This window comes from Cotesia glomerata, linkage group LG2, assembly GCF_020080835.1.
Source record: "Cotesia glomerata isolate CgM1 linkage group LG2, MPM_Cglom_v2.3, whole genome shotgun sequence".
NCBI classification, from domain to species: domain Eukaryota; kingdom Metazoa; phylum Arthropoda; class Insecta; order Hymenoptera; family Braconidae; genus Cotesia; species Cotesia glomerata.
The window spans coordinates 1,700,098-1,717,764 of record NC_058159.1 but is presented as its reverse complement, the minus strand read 5'-3'; the positions used below and the strand labels follow the sequence as shown (position 1 = coordinate 1,717,764).

At 28.7% G+C, this 17,667-nt stretch overlaps 1 protein-coding gene and 1 long non-coding RNA gene across 3 annotated transcripts; both read left to right on the top strand.

Moving 5' to 3' along the window:
* Positions 1–56: 56 nt before the first annotated feature.
* LOC123258774 (60S ribosomal protein L36) lies at positions 57–2,745 on the top strand. Its single transcript, XM_044718987.1, has 4 exons — positions 57–138; positions 333–459; positions 918–1,052; positions 2,597–2,745. The coding sequence occupies exons 2-4, from the start codon at positions 334–336 to the stop codon at positions 2,678–2,680; spliced, it is 345 nt and encodes a 114-aa protein (XP_044574922.1). The 5' UTR covers positions 57–138; position 333; the 3' UTR covers positions 2,681–2,745.
* Positions 2,746–5,774: 3,029 nt separating this feature from the next.
* LOC123259140 lies at positions 5,775–16,518 on the top strand. Of its 2 annotated transcripts, none has more exons than XR_006508185.1 (3): positions 5,775–5,785; positions 16,006–16,127; positions 16,209–16,518. It is a non-coding gene; the product is annotated as an uncharacterized LOC123259140 (long non-coding RNA). The 2 variants fall into 2 exon arrangements; XR_006508184.1 differs by lacking the exon at positions 5,775–5,785 and adding an exon at positions 6,322–6,380.
* Positions 16,519–17,667: the final 1,149 nt, after the last annotated feature.

The window sequence follows — 17,667 nt, the reverse complement described above, 5'->3', positions numbered from 1 at the left end:
TCCCGCGTTAATTTTTATTGGCGCTTCTTGTGTAATCCGATTTTTTGGCATTTCATAAGCGTGTGTGCGCATGTAAGGTGCGCACCGATTGGTGAGAGTGACAGAGTTTCCTTTTACTCAGTGACAGAAATCTAAGAGGTTGGTGTTTGATAAAATCTGTTAATATTAATAAAATCTCAATTAATAAGTAATAAATTATTGATTTAATAATTAAAACAGCGTTTTTTTGAGATATAGTGATAATTATTTTTGTAAATTTATCATCAAGTAAAGTGATTTTAATTTTTATTTCATCAGCGTGGTGGTCTAACCTATTTGCATTGTTTTTATAGGATGCCTGCACGATTTGAATTGGCCGTCGGCCTCAACCGAGGACACAAAACCACGAAAATTCGTGTTGCAAAAAATAAAAATGAGAAGGAAAGAACTGTTGCAGTGAGACCTTCGCGTTTTAAGGGGGTAAGATGGTTTTTTTTTTATCTTCTATTTACAGACTTTTGTTGATGGTGATTATTATTAACCTATCATTTTTAACCATGTGTTACTTTATTTTTAATCAATTAATTTATGACAATAAAATTAGCTGACTTCTAAAAATTTTTAGAAGTATTTTTTATTAAAAAATTTAAAAAACTGCAAGTGAAATTAAGAAAAATATTTTTTACTTCTAATTTAAATAGATTTTTAAAATCAATTGTGAAAAAAAATATTTCTAAAAATTCACACAAAATATTGTGAATTTTCTACAAGTGTAATTTTTTTTGCTAGATTTTTTTTCATTACAATTAAATTATTACAAAAATTTTTGAAATTCTTAGATATTTATTAATTTAAGTATTATTTTTTTTTTTAATTTAACTTATTGAAAATTATTAAAAAAAAATAAAGAACAAATTAAAATAATTTATAAATTACAGCGTCAAACAAAACACACCAAATTCCAACGTGATTTGGTTCGTGAAGTAACTGGTCATGCTCCCTACGAGAAGCGCGCTATGGAGTTGTTGAAAGTCTCCAAGGATAAGCGTGCTCTTAAATTCTTGAAGAGAAGGGTAAGTTTGTTATCTATTTTATTTACTCATTTTAACTACTAATTTATAGTAGCAACCTTGCGGTCACTATGTGACTTCCGTAACTTGTGAACTATAAAAAATTAAAAATTTGCTTTAGTAAATAATTAATTTCGTTAAATTGCACCGTACTTTCTTAAATATTGACGTTTTTAAAGATATAAGCTCATCCCGATGTTACACTCATCAAGAGCTTTCATTTGAGTACCCACATGCATTTTTGATATATTTTATATATAGTAATATATATAGTAATATATATAAATATATAAAATATATGAAAAATTGATGTAGGTACTCAAATGAAAGGTCTCAATAAGTGTAATGTCAGGATGAGCTTATATCTTTAAAAATGTCAATAGTTCATAAGATACATTGTACTTTCTTAATTATTGAGATTTTTCAAGATATAAACTCATTTCGATGTTATACGCATCGAGACCTTTCATTTGAGTACCCACATGACATTTTTCATATATTTTATATATATGGTATTTGTGAAATACATAAATATATAAAAAATTGATGTGAGTACTCAGATGAAAGGTCTCAATGAGTGTAACATCAGAATGAGCTTATATCTTTAAAAATGTCAATAGTTCACAAGATACAAAGTCATTTCTTAATTATTGATATTTTTAAATATATAAGCTCATTTCGATGTTACACTCATCAAGAGCTTTCATTTGAGTACCCACATGCATTTTTGATATATTTTTCATATATTCATATATATAAATATAGAAAATATATGAAAAATTGATGTGGGTACCCAAATGAAAGCTCTTGATGAGTGTAACATCGGGATGAGCTTATATCTTAAAAAATGTCAGTAGTTCACAAGATACAAGGTCATTTCTTAATTATTGATATTTTTAAAGATATAAGCTCATCCCGATGTTACACTCATCAAGAGCTTTCATTTGAGTACCCTCATGACATTTTTCATATATTTTATATATATGGTAAGGTAAAAGCCCCAATATATGATCATGTACCAGTATATGATCACTTCATGTATTAGTATATCTATATTCACAAATATAGGTATATAAATAGATGGAGTGATCATATACTGGTACATGATCATATATTGGGGCTTTTACCTTATTTGTGAAATATATAAATATATAAAATATATGAAAAATTGACGTGGGTACTCAAATGAAAGGTCTCAATAAGTGTAACATCAGGATGAGCTTATATCTTTAAAAATGCCAATAGTTCACAAGATACAATGTAATTTCTTAATTATTGACATTTTTCAAGATATAAACTCATTTCGATGTTACACTCATCGAGAGCTTTCATTTGGGTACCCACTTGCATTTTTGATATATTTTTCATATATAAATATATATAATATACATAAATATATAAAATATATGAAAAATTGATGTGGGTACTCAAATGAAAGGTCTCGATGAGTGTAACATCGGGATGAGCTTATATCTTTAAAAATAACAATATTTCACAAGATACAAGGTCATTTCTTAATTATATTGACTATTTTTTTTTTTTTGTAGTTGGGAACACACATCAGAGCCAAGAGGAAGCGTGAAGAATTGGGTAACATTCTTGTACAAATCAGAAAGGCTGGACATCACTAAGCCTTGTGTTATTTCGAAAAGTAATGCAAAAATCTTAATAAATAATATCTTGGTATTTACTTGAATATTTGTTGTTCTTTAATTGAAATTTCCTCTTAGTATTTTTATTTTAATCAGTATCTATTTAATTTAATTTAAAGTTAGCTTTTAAGCTATTATTACAGTAATGATGAATTTACAGTATTTATAAATTACTGCTGTTACAATAATTATAAATTTTTAAAAGTATTTCAATACATTTTATTTAATTTTATTTAATTGCTTAAAAATTTCACTTAACAAAATTAAAATTTTTACTATCATTTTTTTCAATTTTTATTTTTTTCTTTAATCAAGAATTTAAAATGATTAATACATTGCTCAGTATTGAATTACAATATTTTTGTCTGACTAAAATATGAAAAGTAAATGAATTTATTTTTAGGAAAACTACTAAATTTTTAAATTCATAAAAAATTTATGAAATTTTCGAGCAAAAATAGTAAAATTTAAATCAATACAAAGTATCAAAAAATTTTGCTTACTAAACAATTCAGTCTATTATATATCTTCACTTTGTGCGCATGAATAATAATAAATAAAAGGTCAAATATTGAATTTAATTAGTCTACATAAAAAGTAATTAGTTGACAAATAGGTCGATGTCAAATAATGATTTAAATGATAAGATATTGATATTAAAAAAATTTGACAGTGACATATATATAAAGGTCAGAGGTGAGAGAAATGAGAAAGGATTAAAAAAAGTAATATAAAGAAAAAAACTATAAAAAAGGAGTTTCGTTATTAACACTATGCATCATATAGAGAGTGCGAGCTAGGCAAAACGCCGCTTTTTATTGCATCAAATATAAATCACTGCAGGTCGTTTGGAGGTACCGTTACTGCAGCTGGTGTACTGATGGTAGGTAGGTACTGTGACCTGTGAGCTTATCATGGTCCTCGCTACCCCGTTAGACAAAAAAATTTAGGTCACTAATTGTGAGAAATTTTTTTGTTGCTATAACTAATGATTTATTTGAAACTTTTTTACGAGTTAATCTTGTTTGTTTGTTTGTTTAATTTTTTTTGTGTGAGTTAAAAAAATTAAATGCTGATGAATAAAAGGTCTTTTATTTTCTTAATGGTTTTAGTTTTAATGGAAGAAGTTATTTTTATTTTTTTTAATGAATTAATCTTGCCAAAAAAAAAAATTAGGAAAACGGTTGACCCTAAAGGCCATCCCTGCAATTTCCCGCTAATTCCGTTAATACCTGGACGCTTTTTTGAGCTCTTCGAGCTCAAAAGTACAATCTGTGTGTTGTTTTAAGCTCTCCGAGCTCAAAAAGATACCTTTTCTATGCTTTTGAGCTCTTTGAGCTCAAAAGTCTGATAGAAGTTTCATAGAACACTATTTTTTCAATGTTCATACCGCAATAACTTTTGAATGAATGAACCGATTTTTACGCGGTTGGCGGCATTCTACGCAGTTTTTTAAGCCTCATAAAGAATTTCTAAGTTTCAATTGGTCAAACTAGAAATTTCGGAGTAACTCTGAAAAAACACTTTTTTCGGTTTTCTTTCGTTCACGATATCTCTCGAACGAATCAACCGATTTTGACCGGATTGGCGGCGATCGACGTGGTTTTTCAAGGTTGAGAGCTGATTAGTTTTTGGAATCGATCGGTTGAGCCGTTTAATAGTATATTACACCCCTAGGGAAGTAAAGTAAGAAATGTCTCAGATCACATGTAATTGTTGGCCGAGGCGAAGCCGAGGTCAACAAACATGTGATCTGAGGCTTTCTTATTTACTTCCCGTGGAGTGTATACTATTTTTTTGTCCGACGAAGGCGGAAAGCGGCAACTTAGTTTAGCGCAGCGGGACGAAAGTTGTCACTTTCCGCCCGGAGGGCAAAAAAAGTTATCCCAAAAAAACCACTTCAGAATAGTATATTACACACCTGTGGCAAGAAAATGAGAAATGTCTCAGAACACATATATGTTGCCCGAGGCGAAGCCGAGGTCGACATATATGTGATCTGAGATATTTATTATTTTCCTGCCATAGGTTTGTATACTATTTTTCTGTCCGACAGAGGCGGAAAGCGGCAATTTCGTTTAGCGCAGCGGGCCGAAAGTTGCCACTTTCCGCCTGGAGGGCAGAAAAAAAATTTTTTTTCCTACACGGAAAGAAAATTGAAGGAGTTTTTACTATTTTACTATTGTAATTTTTACTAAATAAAATAGTAACAGTGGACTATACTTCTCATTTAGTAATTTTTACGATCTACTACTGTAAATTTTATCCAACAAATAAGACTAGCAAGAGTCGTAAAAAGTCGAATACTATAGAGCAAATTAAACAATATGTGTTTGTGAACTTTACAATTCAACTATTGTAAAAATTTATAGTTGGTTTTTTTTAAAGAAATATTAAGGAGGGAGAGAGATAGAAGGTTGGACTAATTGGTACCTGTACAGTAATCGAAAAAGAAAGCGACATATTTGTTCTATCTGGGAATCGAACCCAGAACTCTGTGTTGGTAGCCAGAGACTGTCCCTCTACGCTATCCGAGATGAACTAAGAAGCATATCCTTTAACATTTACATAAACTCGGAGTCTAGCGCTGTGCACGGCCATCACTCAAACTAATTGAGAAACATTCCAATTCAACTATTGTAAAATTTGCTATAGTTCTATTGAAAAGATACAGAGGCAGCACTGGAAATTTTCATCTCTTACTTTTTACAATAGTAATATCGTATTTTATTATGAATAAATAGTATTTTTTCTTCTAAAATATTTGACAATTAATAGTAATAAAAGTATAGTCCAGCTTTACAATAGTTGTACACTGATAAAAAAATTAACTTGACTCAAGAGCCAAACTCTTGAACCAAGAATACCATTTTGAAGAAAATGATTTTCTTGAGTCAAGAGAATAAATTCTTGAGCTAAGAAATTATTCTTGGTCTAAGAAAATTTTCTTGAGTCAAGAATTTATTCTCTTGATTCAAGAAAATCATTTTCTTCAAAATGGAATTCTTGGTTCAAGAGTTTGGCTCTTAAGTCAAGTCAATTTTTTTATCAGTGTATCGTAAATTTTCCCAGAAATTTTTTCCCGTGTACTTTTTTTTAGATTTCTCCAAATTTCTCAAAATCTATCGGTCCGAATCGGTTCAAATTAACAGGAAATCTAAGTTTGGCGAAGCCCTTTCGAATGGCACCAACCGCGATGAAATCGGTTCAACCGTTCAAAAGTTATGAGAGGTTTACATACTTACACACACACACACACACACACACACACACACACATACATACAGACACAGTGACACCCTCGCGGGAATAGTCAGGAAAGCTTCCTAGGACCTCAAAACGTCGAGATCTGATGAAAACTCGATTTTCGAAAAACGGGGTAAAACCAATAACTTCCCGATTTTTGAAAATTTTCAATTTTCTTAGCGGGAAGTTAAAAAAATAAAAATTAAATCCTTTAAAATTTTTGTACAATTTAAAAAAAATGATTTATAGGTACATAAAAATAAATATGTCATCGGGACAATAAATAATTGTAAATTATTTATAATTTAAGACTTTTGTCAATATTAATACAATATTAAACTGACCTTGATCATATTGATTGAATGACTTGTCCAAGTATAAATATGCGGGTAAATTTTTATTGTCTTCACTAAAATTATCTGCAATTTTTTCGGTAAGTACTTTATATTATAAAAAAAAAAACTTAAAATTTTATGACATTAAAATTAGACAAATTTTTTATTTTATTCAACAATTAAATTATTTTAAAAAAATTGCATTTTTAATTTATTAAAAATTCTACATGTTAATTTTTTTGCCATAATTTATTTGTTAACAAAAGTTATAAAAATTATTGAATATCTGTTTTTTATTTTATCAAGGGAAAATATGAATTTTATGTGTCTAAGTGGATTATATTACCCAAATTTACATAAAGAATAAGATAAGACGATAATCTGGATTAAGATGGCCTATCGAAATAACTTTTGATTTACTATTTATATCAGAATTTTCTTAAGTAGTTATTTAGTTGAAATTTATATTATTTTTATGCATATTTATTTACATTTTCTTTAATATATCGGTGTTTTTCAGTTCAAAAGATTTCGCATAAAATTTGTGTATTTTTTATAAAAAAACGAATGAAATTTTAGTACCGCAAATATTTACATGATATTTGATTCATTTAAAGATTAATTAAAAAATTGAAATATTAATTAATTGAAAAAAATATTTAATATTTAATTTAAAAATTCAACAATATTTTTTTAATGAAATTTAATAAACTTCATAAATTGAATATTTCAAAACATTATTTAATATATCAGCAGATATTTAATAATTTTTATAACTTTTTTTAAAAAATAAATTATGGCAAAAAAATTAACATGTAGAATTTTTAAAAAATTAAAAAGGCAATATTTTTTAAATAATTTAATTGTTAACTGCTCTAAAAATATAAATATTATAATTTTAAATTTAGAAAAATACCGATTTAATAACTTCTTGAAATGATCGATAAGATTTTAAATTTTTGAGAAAAGATAACTATGTAATTGAACTTATCGAAACACAAAAAAAAATTTTTCTCACCTCCGGGCGGAAAGCGTCAACTTTCGTCCCGCTGCGCTAAACGAAAATGCCGCTTTCCACCTCCGTCGAGGAGAAAAATAGTATACACACCACGGGCAGTAAATAAGAAAGCCTCAGATCACATGTTTATTGACCTCGGCTTCGCCTCGGACAACAATTACACATGATCTGAGACATTTCTTATTTTACTGCCCTAGATGTGTAATATACTATTTTCATATAACCTGCATTGAAAATGTGAGTTTCAATGCCTGTTGAGCCAACCGAAACTAGACAATTTCAGACCAATGCGACTGTGCCGGGCAGGTATCAATTATTTCTTCCCGGCGGACAAAAAATGACGATTTTCTGTCCGCGAGGTGAAGTTGCAGCTTTATTTTCAATCCTATCAATTATTTGTTTATTTTATACCTTTATAATTGTCATTCTAACCGTTAACTGTACTGACATATTATAATTCTGTTATTAAGCATAAATAAGAATGATAAAAGAAAACTTGTCAGTTTACGAATAATGTTTGGTAAAAAATAAACTATTAATTTCTATTTTATTATAAGTTTCATAATAAAATGGTATTTTCGCTGTTCGTCTGAAACTATCTAGTTCTGGTTGGCTCTAGACATTGAAACTAGCATTTTTAATGCAACTTATATGAAAAATATAATGTGTGACGCGGGATGAAACACGATTTCAGACCGAGTGATGCCAGCCCTCGCTTCGCTCGGGCAGGCAACTTCACTCTGGTCTGAAATCGTTTTGTTTCATCCCTAGTCACACAATATACTATTCAATATTATTGTTTTACCCATGATCGTCCTTATAGAGTTTTCTTCTTTATATATGACATAAACATGAGTAAAGAATTTTCTTCTTTTTCCTAATTGGGCTGTATCATTTCAAAATATAACAATTACAAAATTTTGAACTTTTTCTTTAGTATTGTTTCATTTTTTAATATTATGAGTTAGCAATCTCATTTTTCAAAAATTTTTTTATTAATTACCGTGTGTTTTTGATACTAAAACTCAAGTAAGATATTTTTTTATTGCTCATGATTTGCATTACTAACGATAAAATTTTAACGAGAAAACAGCATTTGATGTGTTCACGCTTTTCGTGACTATTTTTTATTTTTTTTCGACGAATCCCAAATTTCGAGGGTCGTAAAATATTTCCACTTTTCAAAAAATTTTCGGTATATAAGTGCCCCGATAAATTATTAGAAATTATAAACAAACATACAACAATTTGCAAGTAAGTATTTTTTATTTTAAATTTAATATATAAAATTCACTGTAAAAAATTGTGCCAAGTTACAATTGTGACACGAGAATTTTATATATTAAATTTAAAATAAAAAATACTTACTTGCAAATTGTTGTATGTTTGTTTATAATTTCGAATAATTTATCGGGGCACTTACATACCGAAAATTTTTTGAAAAGTGAAAATATTTTACGACCCTCGAAATTTGGGATTCGTCGAAAAAAAATAAAAAATAGTCACGAAAAGCGTGAACACATCAAATGCTGTTTTCTCGTTAAAATTTTATCGTTAGTAATGCAAATCATGAGCAATAAAAAAATATCTTACTTGAGTTTTAGTATCAAAAATACACGGTAATTAATAAAAAAATTTTTGAAAAATGAGATTGCTAACTCATAATATTAAAAAATGAAACAATACTAAAGAAAAAGTTCAAAATTTTGTAATTGTTATATTTTGAAATGATACAGCCCAATTAGGAAAAAGAAGAAAATTCTTTACTCATGTTTATGTCATATATAAAGAAGAAAACTCTATAAGGACGATCATGGGTAAAACAATAATATAGAATAGTATATTGTGTGACTAGGGATGAAACAAAACGATTTCAGACCAGAGTAAAGTTGCCTGCCCGAGCGAAGCGAGGGCTGGCATCACTTGGTCTGAAATCGTGTTTCATCCCGCGTCACACATTATATTTTTCATATAAGTTGCATTAAAAATGCTAGTTTCAATGTCTAGAGCCAACCAGAACTAGATAGTTTCAGACGAACAGCGAGAATACCATTTTATTATGAAACTTATAATAAAATAGAAATTAATAGTTTATTTTTTACCAAACATTATTCGTAAATTGACAAGTTTTCTTTTATCATTCTTATTTATGCTTAATAACAGAATTATAATATGTCAGTACAGTTAACGGTTAGAATGACAATTATAAAGGTATAAAATAAACAAATAATTGATAGGATTGAAAATAAAGCTGCAACTTCACCTCGCGGACAGAAAATCGTCATTTTTTGTCCGCCGGGAAGAAATAATTGATACCTGCCCGGCACAGTCGCATTGGTCTGAAATTGTCTAGTTTCGGTTGGCTCAACAGGCATTGAAACTCACATTTTCAATGCAGGTTATATGAAAATAGTATATTACACATCTAGGGCAGTAAAATAAGAAATGTCTCAGATCATGTGTAATTTTTGTCCGAGGCGAAGCCGAGGTCAATAAACATGTGACCTGAGGCTTTCTTATTTACTGCCCGTGGTGTGTATACTATTTTTCTCCTCGACAGAGTTGGAAAGCGGCATTTTCGTTTAGCGCAGCGGGACGAAAGTTGACGCTTTCCGCCCGGAGGTGAGAATAGTATATTACACACCTAGGGCTTCGCCTCGGCCGACAATTACATGTGATCTGAGGCTTTCTTATTTACTTCCCGTGGAGTGTATACTATTTTTTTGCTCGACGAAGGCAGAAAGCGGCACTTTCGTTTAGCGTAGCGGGCCGAAAGTTGACGCTTTCTGCCCGTCGAGCAAAAAAAATTTTTATTTTTGTGTTTCGATAAGTTCAATTACATAGTTATCTTTTCTCAAAAATTTAAAATCTGTAACGTCCACGTTTTCAAAAGTATAAAAATCTAATTTGTCGCCGGCTCGAAATTTGCTCGCCCGAGTCCAGGGTCATAAACGGGGATTACATTATCAATAACAAAATATAAACAAAACCCTTCATTTTTAAATAAATCAAAAAAAGGAAACCTCTTTATTGGCCTGATCATATTAATAAACGATATAAACAATATAAGCAAATTAAACAATATAAACAATACATTAGAACAACAAATATCAAAAGCTTAAGTGGTAATATGTACAAACTTGATGTCAAATTTAACAATAATCGGACATATCGTTTCTTTTCCCGTTTTCTGTGCCACCTGGTGGCTAAACTCTGTCTACTATCTTTACAAAGTGGTAATCCTACCGATGGATACGCCCTCAGTCGCGGCCCTACTTACCCCTAATCCCGTTTGGGTGCTTGAAAAGCAACTCTTTCCGGCTACGCGGTGGCCAAATTTCCCCCACATGGTCAAGTCAGCACTTTCATCCGGTCGGTTCACGATACTTACCTGGGCCTTAGTCAGACTCCAGGTAGAGTATCATCCTCTGGAATTACTTGGTGAAGAGTATTCGACCGAGTAATTCTCCCGAGAAAGAATTGCTTGGTTTATCGAGCCAAATTTTGGCGTTTATCATTTTTCCCCCAACTCTTTTGTAACGAACCGGAAGGGTCGTTTTAGACACCTGTCCGGTGTCCGCGAACTAGCATTCAAAAATAAATATTTATTATTTTTAATCGTAATTTCCTTCATTCTCTATCCATTCGTCTCGCCAAATTCTAAGTTTTTATTTTCGAAACTTAATTCTTTATTATTTTAATCGTAATTTCCTTCATTCTCTATCCATTCGTTTCGTCAAATTCACAATTCTTTATTATTTTAATCGCAATTTCTTTCATTATATATCCATTCGTAGATTTTCCATACTAAATTGTCCTCGGGACTTATAAAATCTTCGCTTACCTAATTTATTTCTTACAAAAATAATAATCGTCATTTCTTTCATTTTATATCCATTCGTTGATTTTCCATACTAAATTGTCCTCGGGACTTAGAATAATTTTGCCAGTCTTTTAATTTCTTTTACAATTTAATCATACCTTCGGTAATAATAATATAAAATTACAAAAATTAAATAATAATCGCCGCACTAATAACAATAATTGTTTCTATTAATTTTCAAATAATTAACTAAAATACTCAAATACAAAAAGTAAAATCTGCGTCATAAATCTTATCGATCATTTCAAGAAGTTATTAAATCGGTATTTTTCTAAATTTAAAATTATAATATTTATATTTTTAGAGCAGTTAACAATTAAATTATTTAAAAAAAATTGCCTTTTTAATTTTTTAAAAATTCTACATGTTAATTTTTTTGCCATAATTTATTTTTTAAAAAAAGTTATAAAAATGATTAAATATCTGCTGATATATTAAATCCGAACAAAAACAGTTTCACTGTAAAAAATTGCGACAAGTCCACGTTCATAAAACTCATCTCAATAACATTTGCACTTTACAAAAAAAATTAGGCTCGTTTTAATAATTTTCATTCTCTACAAAAAGATGTGAAATACAAAAAAATACCAAGAAACCGTCATAATGTTGAAAAAATTGAAAAAAAATTTGTTGAAAATTAAAAAATAAAAAAAAAAATTTTTTATCGTACTTGGCGCGCATCATTGAGTACCCCAAATTTTTTCAGGATAAATAAACATCCTTTTAATGCTGAGAAATTTATAAGTAAGTCAACCTATGTTATTTCATAATAAGTTTTACAAAAGTTAGGTAAAATTGACATGTCATACGCAGTTATGCAAACTACATATAAGTCGATACGCATGCATACGTTGGGCCGGTTGCATTGTGAGAGGTATCAGGCGTTTTCATCCTCGGACAAAATATCCCCGACAAAATATCCCCGGACAAAATATTCTCGAGACAAAATATCCTCGTGACAAAATATCCTCGTGACAAAATATCCTCGTGCCAATATATCCCCAATAAAATATCCCCGGTCAAAATATCCCAATAAAAAATATCTCCGACACGATTATTCGCGTTTGTGTTAGTTTATTATCGAATAAATACACACAAAAATCATGTTAAAAGAACGCAACACGATTACCCGCGTTTGTGTTAGTTTATTATCGAATAAATACACACAAAAATCATGTTAAAAGAGCGCAACACGATTACCCGCGTTTGTGTTAGTTTATTATCGAATTAATACACACAAAAATCATGATTATATGTTTTTTGTCATACAATCATATGTTAGTTCCCGATAATTCGTATTTTATTAGGGATATTTTGTCGGGGATATTGTGTCACGGGGATATTTTGTCGCGAGGATATTTTGTCGCGAGGATATTTTGTCTGAGGAAATTTTGTCTCGAGGATATTTTGTCCGGGGATATTTTGTCGAGGATATTTTGTCGGGGATATTTTGTCCGAGGATGAAAACGCATGGAACCTTGTGAGAATTGTGTTTACTAAAAAATAAAACATATGGCCGACTAAATTGGGACAATGCGGTGTGAGTTCCAATCAAAATGTGTTAATTACAATTAAACGAAGCAATATCAAACTTTAATATTGCATAAGGTTCTTCATTAAAGATTAATGACGAAGCTGAAAAAAAATGAATCCAAAAATTTTATATAATTTCATTTTTCAAAAATTTTTTTATTAATTACCGTGTGTTTTTGATACTAAAATTCAAGTAAGATATTTTTTTATTGCTCATGATTTGCATTACTAACGATAAAATTTTAACGAGAAAACAGCATTTGATGTGTTCACGCTTTTCGTGACTATTTTTTATTTTTTTTCGACGAATCCCAAATTTCGAGGGTCGTAAAATATTTTCACTTTTCAAAAAATTTTCGGTATGTAAGTGCCCCGATAAATTATTCGAAATTATAAACAAACATACAACAATTTGCAAGTAAGTATTTTTTATTTTAAATTTAATATATAAAATTCTCGTGTCACAATTGTAACTTGGCACAATTTTTTACAGTGAATTTTATATATTAAATTTAAAATAAAAAATACTTACTTGCAAATTGTTGTATGTTTGTTTATAATTTCGAATAATTTATCGGGGCACTTATATACCGAAAATTTTTTGAAAAGTGGAAATATTTTACGACCCTCGAAATTTGGGATTCGTCGAAAAAAAATAAAAAATAGTCACGAAAAGCGTGAACACATCAAATGCTGTTTTCTCGTTAAAATTTTATCGTTAGTAATGCAAATCATGAGCAATAAAAAGATATCTTACTTGAGTTTTAGTATCAAAAACACACGAAAATTAATAAAAAAATTTTTGAAAAATGAGATTGCTAACTCATAATATTAAAAAATGAAACAATACTAAAGAAAAAGTTCAAAATTTTGTAATTGTTATATTTTGAAATGATACAGCCCAATTAGGAAAAAGAAGAAAATTCTTTACTCATGTTTATGTCATATATAAAGAAGAAAACTCTATAAGGACGATCATGCGTAAAACAATAATATAGAATAGTATATTGTGTGACTAGGGATGAAACAAAACGATTTCAGACCAGAGTGAAGTTGCCTGCCCGAGCGAAGCGAGGGCTGGCATCACTCGGTCTTAAATCGTGTGAATTTAAAATATTTCAATATTTCAAAGAAAAAAATGTACATTAGCTAAAATATGGATGTAAATAAAAGATTTAATTAAACTTATATTATTTTTCTTTCAGAATTTTTACAATCTGAGATGGTTACAGTTACCATCTTTGATTGTAACAGTTATAATTTATAATAATTACAATTATTATTTTCGATAGTAATCGTTACCATTATTAATAGTAACTATTACAATTGTCAATGATACCACCTATTATTTTGTTACTAATTAATTTTATTACCATTTTAGATAGTAGGAGTTATTATTTTTGTATAGTAGGTAGTATAATTAATTTTTCTCCGTGTATGAAGTCTCAATACCATCAGAGAAAATTTAAGTGAAAATAACAATTAAAATTTATTTTGACAATTATGATTAGAGAAAGATGTAATTTTTTTACTCAGTGTAACTTTTTTCAGTGATCGGGTAGTCTGGCTTATAATATTAACCATCTTTGATTTAATAAATTTAAAACACCGATCTTCATATATTAAATATACATTCAGAATTTCCGGCCATATGAGAATAACTCAGTTGAGCTTAATAGGTAACTAGGGAACTGAATGATAATTACGGATAGGTCTCGGATAGCTTAACTGGTAGAGCATTTGGCGCGTAACCAAAAGATCCAGGTTCGAGTCCTGGTTTGGGTTATCTGAATTATTTTTTCAGTCACTGAAAAAAGTTACACCGAGTAAAAAAATTACATCTTTCTCTAATGATAATTGTCAAAACAAATTTTAATTGTTATTTTCACCTAAATTTTCTCTGATGGTATTGAGACTTCATACCGATAAAATATTATGGTGAAGAAATAATAATGAAAAATTAGTCATTATCCAACAATTTGGATCGGGTAGCCTGGCTTATAATATTAACCATCTTTGATTTAATAAATTTAAAACACCGATCTTCATATATTAAATATACAATAATAATAATAATAATAATAATAATAATAATAATAATAATAATAATAATAATAATAATAATTTTATTAATGAAACATCATTTACCTTAATAATTTAAAAAAAATATATTTTACTTGCGTATAATCCCATAATTAATAATTTGTATTTGAAGGTATTCCTACACGCAGAAAAAAATTTTGTTAAAATAACCTAAGACATGTTCTAGTAACAAATGCATTTGTTAACATAGGGATAACAAATTATATGTTAAAATAACAAAATTTAGGTTATAGCAAGTTATTGATATGTTATAACAACAAAACAATTTGGTTACTATAGCAAAATCTTTAAGTAGATTCGACAAAATAATTTAGTTGGTATAACAAATTTTTTTGTTGAAACAGTAAAATTATTCTATTAAAATAACAAATAAATTTACATTAAATGTTACATTTTTTTTTTCTTTTTTATTTATTATTATTTAGAGTCGGTTTTAACTGCTGTGGTCATATCGCCGACTTTTTAACTGTTGGGAGTGGTACGCTGGGTCTTTTTGGGTTGTGTAAATCTTAACCTACGCGGCAAGGGCCGAATATCAACCAAGTTGGTTTCTAAGACCAGCTTGGTATTCGAACCCACGCCTGGCCGGTAAGTTAGTCCGAGTTCTCTATAGGCCATGCGCCTTAGACGACTCGGCTAACGTCACCGGTTAATGTTACATTAAATTTTATAAGAATCCATAATTTAAAAAAATATGCTATAATCAGTGATATCTGATTTGGAAAATATTTTAGCAACAAATTAGTTTTGTTATTGCAATAAAATGATTTCGTTAGGACAACAAATTGATTTGGTGATTTAACAGACTGGTTTGTTAGTACAACTTGAAACATTTTGTTAATGCGATTAATGGATTTGTTACTATAACTACACTCATTTGTTACCAGAACATATTTTTCAGTTATCCCGTCTTTTGTTATTTCAACAAAATCATTTTTATGCGTGTAATTTGTATATATGTTTATATTTTATTGAAGTAATTAAATATCCAGTCAAATGATAAATTATAGACACACATATTGACATAAATATAAAATTAATCAAATTTGATATAACTATCAATGATATTAATTTATCAAAGATAATAATTACAAACGAATATTTCTTCAAAGAAGAATATAGCTTAAATTATAATTACGGTTGCTCTAATATTTTAATTAATAATTAATAATTTTTCTTGTACTAGCGCTCGAAATAATTCGTAAATTTATCAACATGGCAAAGTTAGAAGCCAAAATTTGCCTCGCTCTGTTCATCATCACTTTAATGTCGTCTGTTGTATACTCTTGTTACAAAGCAAATGAATATGTAATATAATTTATACTTCATTATTGTTTTATTTGTACTTCTTCATTAAAAGTACAATTTTTAATCATTAAAAATTTACAGTGTTTCGAGGCCGGTAACAACAAATGTTGTCCGAACGGCTATAACGAGGAAATAGCTCCTAATCAACGCCCGACGTACCAATGTGTTCATATGTATTACCGACATGGATATCCGAAAGATGTTATTACATGTAAAAAGTCTAATTTGAGAAAACGTATGTAAACTTACCATTCAATTCTTCAAGTGATTCTCTAATTTTGGATCCACCAGAAGATTTTCATCAAATGATTTTCAAAGAAACTATGCTCCTTCTTTATCCGACAATATCCCTTTCATACATTCAGAAAAAATTTCTCACTTTTAATTATTGATATATCATTCTAAAAAGAAAAAATATTTTAACTTTATCTTAAGAAAATATTTATGAAGATATAAAGCCATTATTTATTTACTTTAATAAAAATTACACAATACAATCGAGTCTCGTTATGAGTCTTATTAATGTCGCTCTCAAATTAACGCAAGTCTGGTTAAAAAAAAAAAGAAAATAAATAGGATTCATATCGAGACTCTAATTTAATGTAAAATAATATAAATAATAAGAAAAAATTGTAAATTTAAAAGAAGAAACAAATTATCTTATATAAAATAAAATTTTATTGAGTCAAAAATCATTTTCTTACTTCAAAAAAATGGTTTTCTGTTTTAATCCTTCACAATAATTTTTTTGGCTCAAATGATTATTTTTTTTAGTGCAAAATCAAAGATGTAACGTATAATATGTATTTATAATACACTTAATAAAATTTATTAATGTTTTGACTATTTTTTTATGATTTTTACACACCTCATACCGCGAAGCGGTTGTTGATGTGCTTTACATTCGACTAGTCAAATAATTTTTTGATATTAGACTGCCTCTACCTCAATCAATTTACACTCTTGTATAATCATGTAGAATTATGTATAATTATATACATAGAAAAAAAATTAACTGTAAAAAATTACTATTTCTAATAGTAATTTTAAAATAGTATTTTTTTCCATATTACATGGAAAAAAATACTATTTCAAACAGTAATATTCGCTATGTGAATGTCCAAAATGTTAAAGTATAATAATTAAGAATTTTGACTTTGATATTTATCATTTCGTACCTAAAAAATATTCGCATGATATGTAAAAAATATAAACTACAGTTACTAAATTTTCTATACAAGCAACGTCAATATTTACAAAGTAAAATGGTAAATTTTAAACGCAACGCTAAAAATCAAACTATAATTATTGATTTGCTTGGACTGGTAAAAAATATATATTTTAAGAGTAGAATTTTTACTGTTTCAAATGTTAAATTCTCCGAGTGTGAGACCTTCCCCTTCTCCTCATAGTATATACTATATATTGAAACGACAATTTTTACTGTTTGAAACTGTAATTTTTTAAGATGAGAGAGTCGTTATTTACTATAGTGACAGCTACTAATTATATTCTCGATATTAAATTATAAATTGTGGTT